Here is a 14074-nt window from a genome sequence, read left to right as displayed (position 1 = left end):
AGACTACAGCAGATCCCATAGATAATGCTGACTTTGAGTCATCGGTGAAGGCAGAGTAGGCAGCTTGATAGGCAGCAGAGTCATAGATAGATAGAAGGTGAAGTGATGGCCTTTCTGCAATTTTTAATGGAGAGGTTGCATTGTCTTTTTTTTTTTTTTTGATTTGGTAGTTGTTGGCGCATCGGCTTCTATGGCCATATTGCACCTCCCCAAGGTTTTTGCAGTACTTTGATCCAAGCCCGAGGCGGGAATCGAACCCGCGACCTTTGGGTTGCCGGGCAGGTACTTTACCCACTCGGCTAGCCCGGTCGGCTTGCATTGTCTACTGTGATTATTAAGCTTCACAAGTAGCTCTCGGACACTAATACCAAAGAGACGGTTGACAGTCTGATGGCTAATATAGAGATTTTTCCCATCTTGGCTCAAAAACAGAACTCAGTGTAGAATGGTCTGGCAGGGATTTTAGTTTAAAAGTATATTTTAGCAACAACTGCTTTCAACAAAGTGACAGAGATGGTTCAGTTGCTTCAACATATAGACTCTGGACAGGAGATGCTTTAAATGCACCAGTAGCAGTGCAGATGGCTTGATGGTGAATTGAATCAAGCCATCAAAGTATGCTGTTTCTGGATGATGCATACACTTGGGACCTATAATCTAATTTAATTTGGACACGTGCACGATAGAGGAGAAATAATCTGCAGCAATATGCTCCCCAATTATTGGACAAGATGGCATGTAGGAGGTTCAATTCCCTTGTACATTCTGTCTGCAGTTGAGCAATATGTGATAGGAATGTCAACTTATTATCAAATACAAGCCCCAAAAATTTTATCTTGGACTACTGGAATGTTTTGTCTGAGCTTTAGTTCAGGTTGAAGGTGAAAGTTCCATTTTCGGCAAAAGTGTATGCAAATGATTTACTGAAACAAGAAACTAAAACCATTAGCCACTGCCCAGGAGGTGAGATGGCCAATGGCTTATACTGAATTCATCAACATATTCACCACCAGAGAAAGTTTTTAGTAACAGAATTAATTTTGATAGCAAAAATTATAACACTTAGAACAGATCCTTGGGGAACTCCCTGTTCTTGGCAAAAAGGTTGAGATTGAAGTTTAACATTCGTAAATGCAAGGTACTGCATATGGGCATCAGTAATCCCAGAAAAACATACCAATTAAGTAGTACTACACACAAGGTAGTGATAAATGATCTAGCAGTAATTGTACAGTCCAATGTGAAGTTCTCCAAGCAGTGCAGATCAGCTACTAGAACATCTCATAGGGTTTTGTCAATGATGTACAGAGACTTTGCCAGCAGGGACAAGGATGTGATTATCCCACTGTATAAGGCAATGGTTAGGCCATACATTGAGTACCGCATACATACCAGGAAGCGTCATTTTAAGTAATGATGTGGTACAGAGAAGAGCACCTAGATTAGTCAAGAATACAAAGGGTACTCTTATCACAAAAAGACCACTGTTCTGCAAACCGCACTTCTTGGTAGGCACTTGCGACGAGACCTGATTAAGTGTGTAAGGTTTAAATGGAGTGAGGTAGCCGAGAGATGATGTGTATCCCTTTGTGTATATTGTTTCAGAAAGAGATAGACTTAAATTGAAAAAGGATGACATCAATACAGAGTGACCTGGTTTATTTATAAGTTGAAAAATCCATTGAAAGATATCGGGAACAGCATATATTTTTAATTGTGCATATAGAAAATTTTATAATATATTATAAAGCATATATGGAATATCAGACTTTTCAAGATTTTACTGCTGGTGATCCATCCAAATTCTAATGGGGGGGGGGAATATTTTCCAAATCTGTATCAGATACATTAGTAATGTGTCACTGGTATTCCACTATCTTAAAATTCAGATATTTGAATCTGGTTAATAACCAACAAATAGAGATGATAATTCAGATAATACTATTTTTATTGTACTAGAACATCTCATAGAGTTTTGTCAATGATGTACAGAGACTTTGCCAGCAGGGACAAGGATGTGATTATCCCACTGTATAAGGCAATGGTTAGGCCATACATTGAGTACCGCATACATACCAGGAAGCGTCATTTTAAGTAATGATGTGGTACAGAGAAGAGCACCTAGATTAGTCAAGAATACAAAGGGTACTCTTATCACAAAAAGACCACTGTTCTGCAAACCACACTTCTTGGTAGGCACTTGCGACGAGACCTGATTAAGTGTGTAAGGTTTAAATGGAGTGAGGTAGCCGAGAGATGATGGTATTCTAACTCTTTCTGAAACAATATACACAAAGGGATAAACTTAAATTGAAAAAGGATGACATCAATACAGAGTGACCTGGTTTATTTATAAGTTGAAAAATCCATTGAAAGATATCGGGAACAACATATATTTTTAATTGTGCATATAGAAAATTTTATAATATATTATAAAGCATATATGGAATATCAGACTTTTCAAGATTTTACTGCTGGTGATCCATCCAAATTCTAATGGGGGGGGGGGGATATTTTCCAAATCTGTATCAGATACATTAGTAATGTGTCACTGGTATTCCACTATCTTAAAATTCAGATATTTGAATCTGGTTAATAACCAACAAATAGAGATGATAATTCAGATAATACTATTTTTATTGTAAAACTACAAAAAATATCATATTAAAAATTATATTGTGGTAATAAGAAAATCATTTAAAAATATTTCATACTTTGTTCGTAGGTTATGTTTTGACAGTCCTTCCTCCATGATTTCTTGTACCATTTTAATATTTATCATTGCAAATGGAGGCTGATGAATTCGAGTGAATGCACCCTCTGTGGGCTTGGGAATCTTCTGCACATATGGCTGAGGATTTGGGTTTTCCTAAACACAATAAATACTATATTTAGGTATCTATTCAAGAACGTACTAAAATTTGTTACTAACCTATTTGAAAAAAGAAAGGATTTATCAAAAGTAGAAAAAATTTATCAAAAGTTGAGAAACACTACCAAACCTGAACTAATCCATATTAGGCTACAACAGCATTTCAAAGGTCATATGTTAGATGTAAGCGTTATTGAAATCTCATGCTGACAAAGCTTAGTATCCAAAATGTGATGCCTTGAAACACCTGAGTTTCAGCCTTAATGAATAATGAGGAAGCACTACTACCCTTTTTGAACTTACTTAACAAACTGCTGCAATAATAAGAAAATATTAAAAAAGGCCATGGCCAGAAACTTTGTTATAGAGAGAGGCATTTTGTTATATGGAGGTAATGAAAGTACAAGGATCACTCAAAAATTTATCTACTTGAGTAACAAAGAAACAAGACAGTCTAATTATTTTTTATCAGTATATAATCCCTTAACTTTAATGCATGTCCTCCATTTTGAGAGCAAAGAAGAAATACCTAAAAAAAAAAAAAGAAGAAATCTCTGTTCTGGTCTTTAAAAAAGCCATTTTACAGCTTCCTTGAGATAGTTATCATTTGAAAACTGATAAATGTAAGTTACTGCATATGGACATCAGTAATAAGTTGAAGGAGTTTCTTCAGATTTCTGAGGAGGAAATAATCACTGGGGTAAGATCTGAACTGTAGGATGGTTAGTTTAACTACCAGAATCTGAAAGTTCTCAGATCAGTAACTTAAAGAAGTTACTCAAAGAAGAAATCTTCTAAAGAGAGGATCTGTGTGAGCCTTGCCATGAAGAAGCAAGACGACTCATGACAGTTTCCTCTTCTCTGTCCCTTTATGGCCCCCCTTTAAATTTTTGACAACAGCAATGCAAGCATCCCCAGTGATTGTTTTGTTGTGTTGCATGTAGTCTAGCAAAAGATGCATGCATGCAAAGATGTATGTAGTTTATCAAATTTCTTCCATATCTCAAAATATGGTGGCCATAAACTTCCCAGAGGAATGTTGATCCTGAGTTTTTTGGGCAGTGGTAATTCATGGTGTTCCACTGCATAGACTATTGTGGTTCCCCCCCCCCCATACTGATTTTTTATCAGTATGGTCTCTCCTAGCTGACAGAAGGAATTCATTTTGGAGGGATCTCATGCATTTGAATAGATGAAGTGAAGCATTCTTGCCGATGGCAATGAAGGGGTTTTTCAGGGTTCAGGGAAATTGCTTGTGGGGACGGGAGACAAAGATGGTCAATTGGTAATGGCATGGGTCAAGGTCGTGCTTTCACTGCTCTTGTGGGTTTCAGTGAGAGATTTCAACTCCAAAGTGAAATATGGTCCTAAAGGTTCATGGGTAATCAGTAATAAGTTAATTATGTGAAAGGATGTGACAAAACCACATCCTTTCACATAATTCACAATATATGAAAGGCTAGCGATGATATAGCATGTTTTAGTATTTATGTGGGATACATTAGAGAAATGAATAACAAGCACCTACAAATTTAAAACATCTAAATAGTAATGTCAGGAGTAGTGCCAATAAAACTGAATCTGAGCAAAAATTATGTCTACAGCTGCTGATATACAGTAAAACCTCACATTTGTATTTCACTAATTCAGAGCCTCTATAATTTGGACTACTTTTTTGTGTATTTAATTCATGGAAAATGTAGATTTTTCCTCAACAAGATTGGAAAATGGGAGATCATCTTTCCACTTGTCAAATGCAAATCTTGGGCTAGTAACTCAACCTGTAGGATAAATTTTTTTTGAATCAATGACTAATGGCAGAGATTGAGATTGCGCTTTCACTCTCCTTGCAGGTTTGAGTGAGAGGTTTTGACTCTAAGACAGAATCATAGATAATCAGTCATCAGTTAATTATGTGAAAGGATGTGGAAAACCAATATATGACACCAGTCATAGAAAGAGTACAATGAGTAGGAATATCTTTGACCTGGTCATCACCAGTGATCTAGATAATATCCTTAATGTCCTGGTACAGGAACAGTAAGTGACCAATAGTGCCCTAAAGCAGATGACAACAAATGAGCTTTCAGTATTTGAGGGTAAACTCAAGGGTTTTAATTTCAAAAAAGAAGATTGTATGGAGTAAGGAGAAGTTTATTTGACCCTATTAGTTGAGGGGGGGGGAAACAATAGAAAATAAACAAGAATATATATATATAATTAAATTACAGGAAACTCTCAAACCATTCATTATTAAAATCAAGGGCATACATTAATTCCATTTAGTAGGTACCACAAAATAGGATCAAGTTAGATCAAGATGGATAAAGAGTTTTAATAGCTGGATAGACCAGAATTCACCATGAATCTGATCTGTCCTAAAAACAATTTATGATTGTTTTAATTCCTAAAACAATCATAAATTGAACTGCAATAAAACCATTGACTGGATGATGGTCAAGTAGGCAAAATATGAGTATAACAAGGCAACCATGAGAGAAAAGCAGATTTATTTGTATATTAATAAAAAGAGGAAAAGGAGTAAAAAGGAGTAAACCACACAGAATTTTCATGAAATGGCCTCTCAGCTGATGTGGCTAGTAGGCTGAATAAATACTTTGTATCATTCTTCACAGAATGAAAGTTCATTTTGGAGTGGAGAATACTATGCTAGTGTTCCTGTATACTGTGCAAATGTGGGAACCCACAGGTGGCGCCTGACCCTAATACTATGCACACTATGTACCTGCATACTCAATGGTACACAACACTACACATCCTACCACTCCCCACACACTTTTTAAATCTCTGGCCTTCACAGAATTCTGTGCTATACAAATAGAGCACAAAGCGGAGATGGGGGGAACCCATGGTGCCAACAGAAAACTAACACACTTTGCATTTTGTATCTGTATTCTATGTAGGTTAAATGATATATCATAGAGGAGGGCTTAATGGAAAAATTACTTGTTTTTAAAGTGGTTAGGGCCAGGGTAAGAGAGGCTACAGAGGGGGATTGGAGACATTGAATGGTTTCTTATTAAATTTATTGTATCTCTGCATCTAGGAAGCCATTGTTTCATTCATTGTACAAGTCAGTATTATGCAACTTGTCTGATATTTGGAATATCAGACAAGATTGCAGTAATAATTAAGACACAGCATCGGTCTGTTAAAGGGAGGTCTTGTCTGACCAATTTAATTGGATACTATAATGTGGTCACAAAGGAACTGAATGACAAAAATAATTTTGATATCATATACTTGGATTTCAGGAAAGCTTCTGATACTGTTGCACATGGAAGACTCCTGTACAAATTGGAGAGGAATGGCATTAAGGGTAAGTTGCTACTATGGATAAAGGGATAGTTGAGTGGGAGACAACAGACAGTGGTAATCAATGGACACTGATCTTTGTAGTCAAATGTTATTAGTGGAGTTCCCCAGGGTTCAGTGTTGGGCGATTGTTGTTTTTTATATTTATCAATGATATTGATGAAGGTATATCAGGTTTAATGTTCAAGTTTGCAGATGATACAAAGGTTGGCAGGGTTGTTAACGACAGTATGCTACTCCAACTGGATCTAGATAAGTTGGGTAAATGGGCTGAGAAGTTTAACATTGACGAATGCAAAGTACTGCATATGAGTAGGAATAACCCAAGAGAAACATACCAATTGTGTTGTACTACACTCAGGGAAGTGGAAAGCGAAAAAGACCTGGGGGTAATTGTGAAGTCAAATATGAAGTTCGCTGAGCAGTGCATACAGGCTGCCAGGGCAGGTCATGGATTCTTGTCAATGATATATAGAAATTTTGGTAGCAGGGACAGAGAGGTGATTATACTGTAATACAAGGCCATAGTCAAGCCACACCTAGAGTACTGTGTACAAGTCTAGAGGCCTCATTTTAGGAAGGATGTAGAGTTGCTGGAACGAGAACAAAGAAGGGCAACGAGATTGGTGAGGAGAACAAAGGGGTGCTCTTACCAAGAAAGGGTTAAGTTCTGCAAATTGCAGTGCCTGGAGAGTAGGCACCTGTGAGGTGATCTAACTGAGGTGTATAAGGCCTTGAATGGGATGAGCAAGCTGAATGCTGATGGGATTCTTCTTCTTGCTCAGATTAAGAACTTGAGGGGGGCATAGATTCAAATTGAGGAAAGATAGTTGTAGAATAGATGTGCGGAAATTTGCCTTTAGCCAGCAGGTAGTTGATTGGTGGAACAGACTTCCATCTTTTGTTGTGAAAGTTGATAGTCTAAATAAATTTAAGGCTGAGCTGGACAGGCATTTGGAATGAATGGAGGTGGTTTTTTTTTTTTTTTTTGGTTTTTTTTGGCTGATGCTGCATAAGCTTGCTTTCTTGCATCGTATGCCTCTTCCAATGCTATTGTGTGAGGTGCCTCCGTAGCCAGGTGGGAAGGAGCAGCAGTGCGTAGCACACGCTTCTTGATTAGACTGGGGTTCGAGCCCGTCACCACCAAATACGGAGGATGTGGAAAGGTCACGAAATGACCACCGCATATCCCGGAGCAATATGGCCTTAGTTGCTAATGCTCCTAAAAATCAAAATAACAAACAAACAACAAACAGCTATTGTGTTCAAGTCTGCAGGTAACATCTGAAGAAGAAACTGAACATGAAAGATCCATGGATGGGCATACTAATATTGTGAGAACAGCAAGGTGATGCTCACATGAGGAGAAACCACCAAAATAAGGCTGCAGAACTTGGAAAATATGCATCTTGTGGAAGATCTAACCAAGTCAATAAGGCAGTAGGGGAGAATGAAAGGTGGTGGAATTTTCATATTGAAACGAGGCACAAAATTCAGGGGGGGGGGAATAAATATTGTTAATATTTATGCCTTGTTTTTGTGTTTGCATTAACTAGTAGTAGTTCTTATTAACTAAGGCTGGACTTAAGAATGTATACATTTGATTGGCAACTAGAATATAAACTGCCTCACTAGGTGGCTGAGGTTAATAGACTAGTGAAATTTAACCTTTTGGCCTTTGCTAATATTAATTATTAAGCCCCACTCCCCCTAGCTCTTCAATCAAACACCTAATTGTAAATAATTTGTAATTTCTGATTTAAGTTTATTGTTCAACCAGAGTTAATTATACACAGAGCCTCTAACACAAGGACCCTTCCATGAAACACATAAAATCTAAGGAAGTGCTGGACAATGCAATGTTGAGTCTGTTTGGTGTGACATAAGCATTGGGAAAGGTTGGTTGGTTGGTTGGTTGGTTTTATTGCTAATGTTGGGAACATTAGTAACAAAGGCTACAATGCGCCAAAACCTAATTACTTAGGTCACCATGTCAAGATATAGAATAACAAAGGTATTAAATGTAGAAAAGATAAATCAATAAAGAAATAACAATAACATGTAAATTTTAAATACAAGTAAAAACCTTTATTGATTTAAAATAGCTAAAAAGAGCAGACACATTGTCATTGTCGGATAAAATCTGACTGAGTGTATACGGCTCAGTCAGATGATTAAAAGTGGTAAAACGGATATTGCTAAAATCTGGACAGTCAATTAAAATGTGTCAGATTGATAAAATTGTGCCACAAGACTCACACATAGGAGGATCATCAGCCCTCAGCAAAAACGAATGAGTCAAATGACTATGTCCTATGCGGGTCCGGGCAAGAAAAACTTCCTCCTTACGATTCCACTATTACAGGCTTTATACGATATAATTTATTCGTAGTCTGTCTATTCCACGAATCTTGCCATTGGGAGTATATCTTTTGGTGTATTATTTGCCTGTAGTCTGTACAGGGGACTGACAGGCAGCGATTATTACTGGGAATTGCTGATTTGGCTGCGGTGTCGGCCAAATCATTTCCCCTAATCCCAATGTGGCTGGGAATCCAGCAGAAGCGGATATCATATTCATGTTCATAGAGAAAGTGAATCTTCTGCTGAATGCAAGACAGAACTGGATGAGAGTTATATCTCGCAGTTATTAAAGCCTGCAACACACTGAGAGAGTCGGAATATAAAATGAACCGTTGGTATTGGCATTTACTAATGTGATCCAAGGCTAACTCTACAGCGTGCAGCTCTGCAGTAAATATGCCGCATTCGGAGAGAATCTGCTGTGATATGGTGGTGTCCAGAAAGATAGCAGCTGATCCCACATATGATTCCGACTTCGAGCCGTCTGTGTAAACTGGCGCGAGGTCAGAATGTTCAGCTTGGTGTGCTGAATAAAGCTGCAGGTAGACAGATGATGGAGTGTCCAACTTTCCCCAATTTCTAAGGGACAAGTCACATGCTGGAACATGAGCATGCCAGGGCGGAATGGGTTGCTTTGGTATTTGGGCAACCTTGTCTACCTTGATATCAAGTTCTTTGAGTAGCTCTTGGAGACGAATACCAAAAGGACGATTGGCAGTCTTATGGGTGTTGTATAAATTTCTTCATCGTGGCTCAAAAACGAATGGCCACGTAGGATGGTCTGGCAGGAATTTCAGTTTTAAAGCGTACTTTAGAGACAACTGTTTTGTCAAAGCGATAACGGTGGTTCGTTTGCTTCGACGTATAAGCTCTGGACAGGAGATGTTCGATATGCTCCAATAGCGATACGGCGAGCCTGATGATGGACAAGATCCAGCCAACGAAGTACACTGTCCCTGGCCGAATTGTATACCAGGGACCCGTAATCTAGTCTGGATCGTACAAGCGCACGGTAAATGCGTAGTAGGGTGCATCGATCCGCACCCCAAGATGTAGAGAGAGAGAGTGCAGAATATTCAGACCTCTTGTGCACTTTGTGTAGAGTTGACGGATGTGATCCAGAAAGGTCAACTTTTTATCAAATACAAGTCCAAAGAATTTTGTGTCCGCTGCTACTGGAATAGCATTTTGTCCGAGCCTTAATTCAGGTTCAGGATGAAGATTACGCTTACGACAAAAGTGTACGCAAACGGTCTTCTCTGGCGAGAACCTGAAGCCATTAGCAAGTGCCCAGGAATAAAGGCGATCAATGGCTTTTTGCAGTTGTCTTTCCATAACACTCATGTTGCATGACTGACAAAATATGCTAAAGTCATCAACATAGAGGGCACTGTTTACAGTTGGAGGAAGTTGTTCTGTGATGGAATTTACTTTGATGGCGAAAAGCGTGACACTTAATACTGATCCTTGTGGTACTCCCTCCTCTTGGCTGAAGGAACGAGAGAGTGAGGATCTACTGGGAAAGGAAAAATGAGAGTAGGTGTGTGCTCTAGATCTAATGAATCTGATTAGTATAATGAGCAATTGTGCAGAGAAATAGAGTAGGCCAGTAAATCAGAATGTCTTGTAATGGGGGATTTTACCTTTCCAGATATTGACTGGAACTTGTGGGTTGGTTACTCACACACTAGCAAGATTTTTGTGGATTTATTGGAGGATTGTTTTCTATAGCAACATGTTTCAGGGGCAACCAGACACGGTAATACTCTTGATCTGATTATCAGCAGTGATGACGCTTACATTAGGAATTTGCAGATAAAGGAACCACTAGGTGACAGTGATCACAGTCTACTGATTTGAGATTTACTTAAAGATGTAACTACCATCAAGGGTAAAGGGAAGGGCTTTTTTTTCCCCATAAAGGTGACTACAGTGGTCTCAGGGCAGTTTTTGAATTCTATACAGTGGGATCAACCGATGATGTTAAAAACAGTGAATTCTAAATAGGAGGCCATCAGGGAATTAATCATGGATGCTACTAGGCTTTTTATACCAACTAAAAATACTGTTCAAGATTTAGGCCTAAATGGATGTCAGATGAACTAATGAGGCTCCAGGCAGAGAAGAAAAATGCGTGGGATGCATATAAATTAGCAAGTGACAGAGAAACCTATGAAAGATACAAGCTAGTCTGTAATCAAGCCACAAAGAGGGTTTGGGAAGCAAAGTCTGATTATGAGAAATCCTTGGCAAAGGATGCAAAGAAAAACAACAGACTTCTTTACTTAAGTAAACTCTAGAAGAAAGAGGATGAATCAGATTGGTCCACTTGATGTTGGTGGTGGTTCGACTGTTGATCCTGCTCGGATAGCTGACAAACTGAATGAGTATTTTGCATCTACATTCACACATGAGGAATTCTGTAAGGAAGGGAGGACAGAAGTTTACTAAACTCTAACAGGGAGTTAAAGGATTTTGTAATAACGGAGAGCAAAGTGGAGGAGAAATTTCTGAAGTTAAACATAAACAAGGTAACTGGGGCAGATGGAATCTATCCAGTTATATCAAAGGAGGCAGCGAGGGAAGTAAGCAAACCCTTGACCATAATTATGAGAGCATCCTTAGATTCATGGGAGGTCCCCATGGACTGGAGATGTGCAAATATATTCCCAATTCACAAAGGGGGTTCAAAGGTGATGCAAATAATTATAGACCTGTCAGTTTAACTTCTGTTCCGGGGAAAATAATGGAGTCACTGGTTAAAGAAGTGATGGCGGATCACCTAGACAAGACTGCAGTAATAGTTCAGACACAGCATGGGTTTGTTAAGGGGAAGTCTTGTCTGACCAATTTGATTGGATACTATGATGTGGTCACAAAGGAACTGGATGCAAAAAATAATTTTGATATCATATACTTGGATTTCACAAAAGCTTTTGATACTGTTACACATGGAAGACTGCTGTACAAATTGGAGCAGTATGGCATTAAAGACAAGTTGCTAAAATGGATAAAGGGATGGTTGAGTGGGATACGGTAGAGAGTGGTAATAAATGGACACTGCTTTACGTGGACTAATGTTATTAGTGGAGTTCACCAGGGTTTGGTGCTGGGCCCATTGTTGCTTTGTGTATTTATTAATGACAGTGCTTTTTTGGGATGGTATACAATGGTACGGCATGCAGGCACCTTTATTAACAGTGACGTGTGACATTTGGATGCAGTACACTTTGAAATTTGTAATATTCTGTAAATTTTTTTCACATTTATCTTCTATTCAAATAAGCTTAAAAATTATTTAACTAAATTTGCATTTTTCACTCTATTGTTAAGATATTTTCTATATAAAACTTTATAACCATTTTTAGAATTCTAAATTACTCAGTCGGACCTCTGTTTAACGGACCTTTATTTATTTTCATATAATGAAAGGCTTAGAAGAGACTTAACTGGGTATGCACTGTTCGCACTTCTGGCAGCTTAGGAAATAAGTATTGCTGCTAAGCAAGAATTGAGAGAGCTAAAGGGATTACCATTCTACAACTCAGTGGTACCTGGTAAAACCTACCCGACCACCTGTCTCACATACGGAAAAGTCGCACTGGTCAATAGTGAGCAGATCAAGGGGTATTCCTAATGGGCTCTGATCCACCTTCTACTGGAGTGGTGTCCATCCATCCTTTTTTCGTACAGGGGCCACAGTTAAAGTTAGATTTGTTTCACATGCCGCACTGAGTTTTTGCAAAAAATTAGTGCGTTACATTTTCCATATCTTGTTACATGTAAAAGGAAGTTTCAGTTTTCATGTTACCATTTTTTATTTTCAAGCTATATATAAAAAATGCAAATTCCCAAAACTTTTATGTGTAAGAAATCTATGTCACTAATTTATTTTTTAGATTTTATTAAAATTATAAAAATATGACAGTCTTTTGTTTTTCAAAAAATATCTTGCTTTTGCCTTTAAATGCTCACTTTAGAAAATTTACAACCTAAAAGGATCACTGCTTAAGATGAATATAAGGTGAATATATAAAAGTAACGATACACCTAAAATTGCAAATATTCAAAAATTTTATTAAGTACAATACACGATTACATTTACTAAACAAAACATTTAATGAGAAAATTTTTTGATAATTAGCAAAATTTAAAATGCTGTATTCACTTTCCGTGCAGGCCGTAGGTGGGGGGGGACACCACTGTGAATCTACTGTAAGCACCCCGTTTGAGAATTAGGAGAGAGTATTTTCTTTTACCACGACAAATAATCATCCGTTGTTTCACGGAAGTGCGTTAGACACATTTTTCCTATCTCTGTTTACATGATCACAGTAGCTGAATATCTGAATGACAACAACATTTTGGACAGGTAAAAAAAAAAAAAAAAAAAAAAATATTAATTTAAGAACTAGTGACAATATCAATGACGAGAGAAGGAAAATGAGGACAATGAAGGTATTAAACCTTCTAAACATGAAATGTTGGCATTTGGTGAGAATTAAGTAGCAAATTGTCAATTAGGCTTCAGTTAAATGAAAGAGATACAATTTGTCCATTTCAGAAATACCTAATCAAAAAGACGGTTTTGGAAAAATTGAAGAGCATTTGATAAATGCTCTGAGTACGATACCAATTTTGTCAAGTGAATGTGAACGAGGATTTTCATAAATGAATCTGATCGTCAGCCCAACCAGAGCTTCATAGATGACAAAAACAATTTCTTCACTGCTATTTCTTAAAATTGTAGGCCCACCAGTGACACACTTCGATCCAGCAAATACACATTCTTGTTTAGGCCTGACACAGCCGAGTGGTTAGGAGTGCGAGTGCAGTAGCATGCGCTCTTTGAGTGGACCGGGGTTTAAGCCCGTGACTGCTAAATACGATTAATATTTGTATTGATTGATTTATTGTAAACTTCACTGACCTGGTGGTAGTGCCGGAGTATAAACAAGAATATGTATTTGCTGGATGGAAGTGTTCACTGGTGGGCCTACAATTTTAAGAAATAATAGTGAAGAAATTGTTTTTGTCATCAATGAAGCTCTGGTTGGGCTGGCGATCAGATTCATTTACGGAAAACCTCGTTCACATTCACTCGGCGAAATTGGTCTTGTACTCAGTGTTCATTAAATGCTCTTCAATTTTCCAAAACCATCTTTTCGATTATTCCTGAAACGGATAAATTGTATCTCTTTCATTTAACTGAAGCCTAATCGACAATTTTCTAACTTCATTCTCACCAAATGCCAACATATCATGTTTAGAAGGTTTAATACCTTTTTTGCCCTCATTTTCCTTCTCTTGTTATCGATAGTTTAACTAGTTCTTATATGTCGATTTGTGGCTGCTTCGGAAACGTCATTCAGCAACAGACACAAACAGTAAGAAAAGAAGTTGGCATAGTGTGTTGGATGAGAACTCAAAATTTTGGAATATTCTATAAAAACTTTATTAGGAAATTATTTTTACTTATTTTTTTTACTAATTTTTACTTAT

The 14074-nt window shown here is 37.7% G+C and overlaps 1 protein-coding gene across 1 annotated transcript in view; it reads right to left on the bottom strand.

Annotated features, from left to right (window-relative positions):
• The window catches only part of Sbf (SET domain binding factor), a 540931-nt gene that overhangs the window by 314953 nt on the left and 211904 nt on the right, over positions 1 to 14074 (bottom strand). The window contains 1 exon segment of the mRNA XM_090386505.1: positions 2715 to 2869. Coding sequence (XP_090242631.1) covers positions 2715 to 2869 — 155 coding nt within the window.

Source organism: Mastigoproctus giganteus, chromosome 12, assembly GCF_048544385.1.
Source record: "Mastigoproctus giganteus isolate SK-2022 chromosome 12, ASM4854438v1, whole genome shotgun sequence".
In the NCBI taxonomy this organism is placed as follows: domain Eukaryota; kingdom Metazoa; phylum Arthropoda; class Arachnida; order Uropygi; family Thelyphonidae; genus Mastigoproctus; species Mastigoproctus giganteus.
Note: the sequence above shows the minus strand (reverse complement) of the source record. Positions and strands in the feature narration are given on the sequence as shown.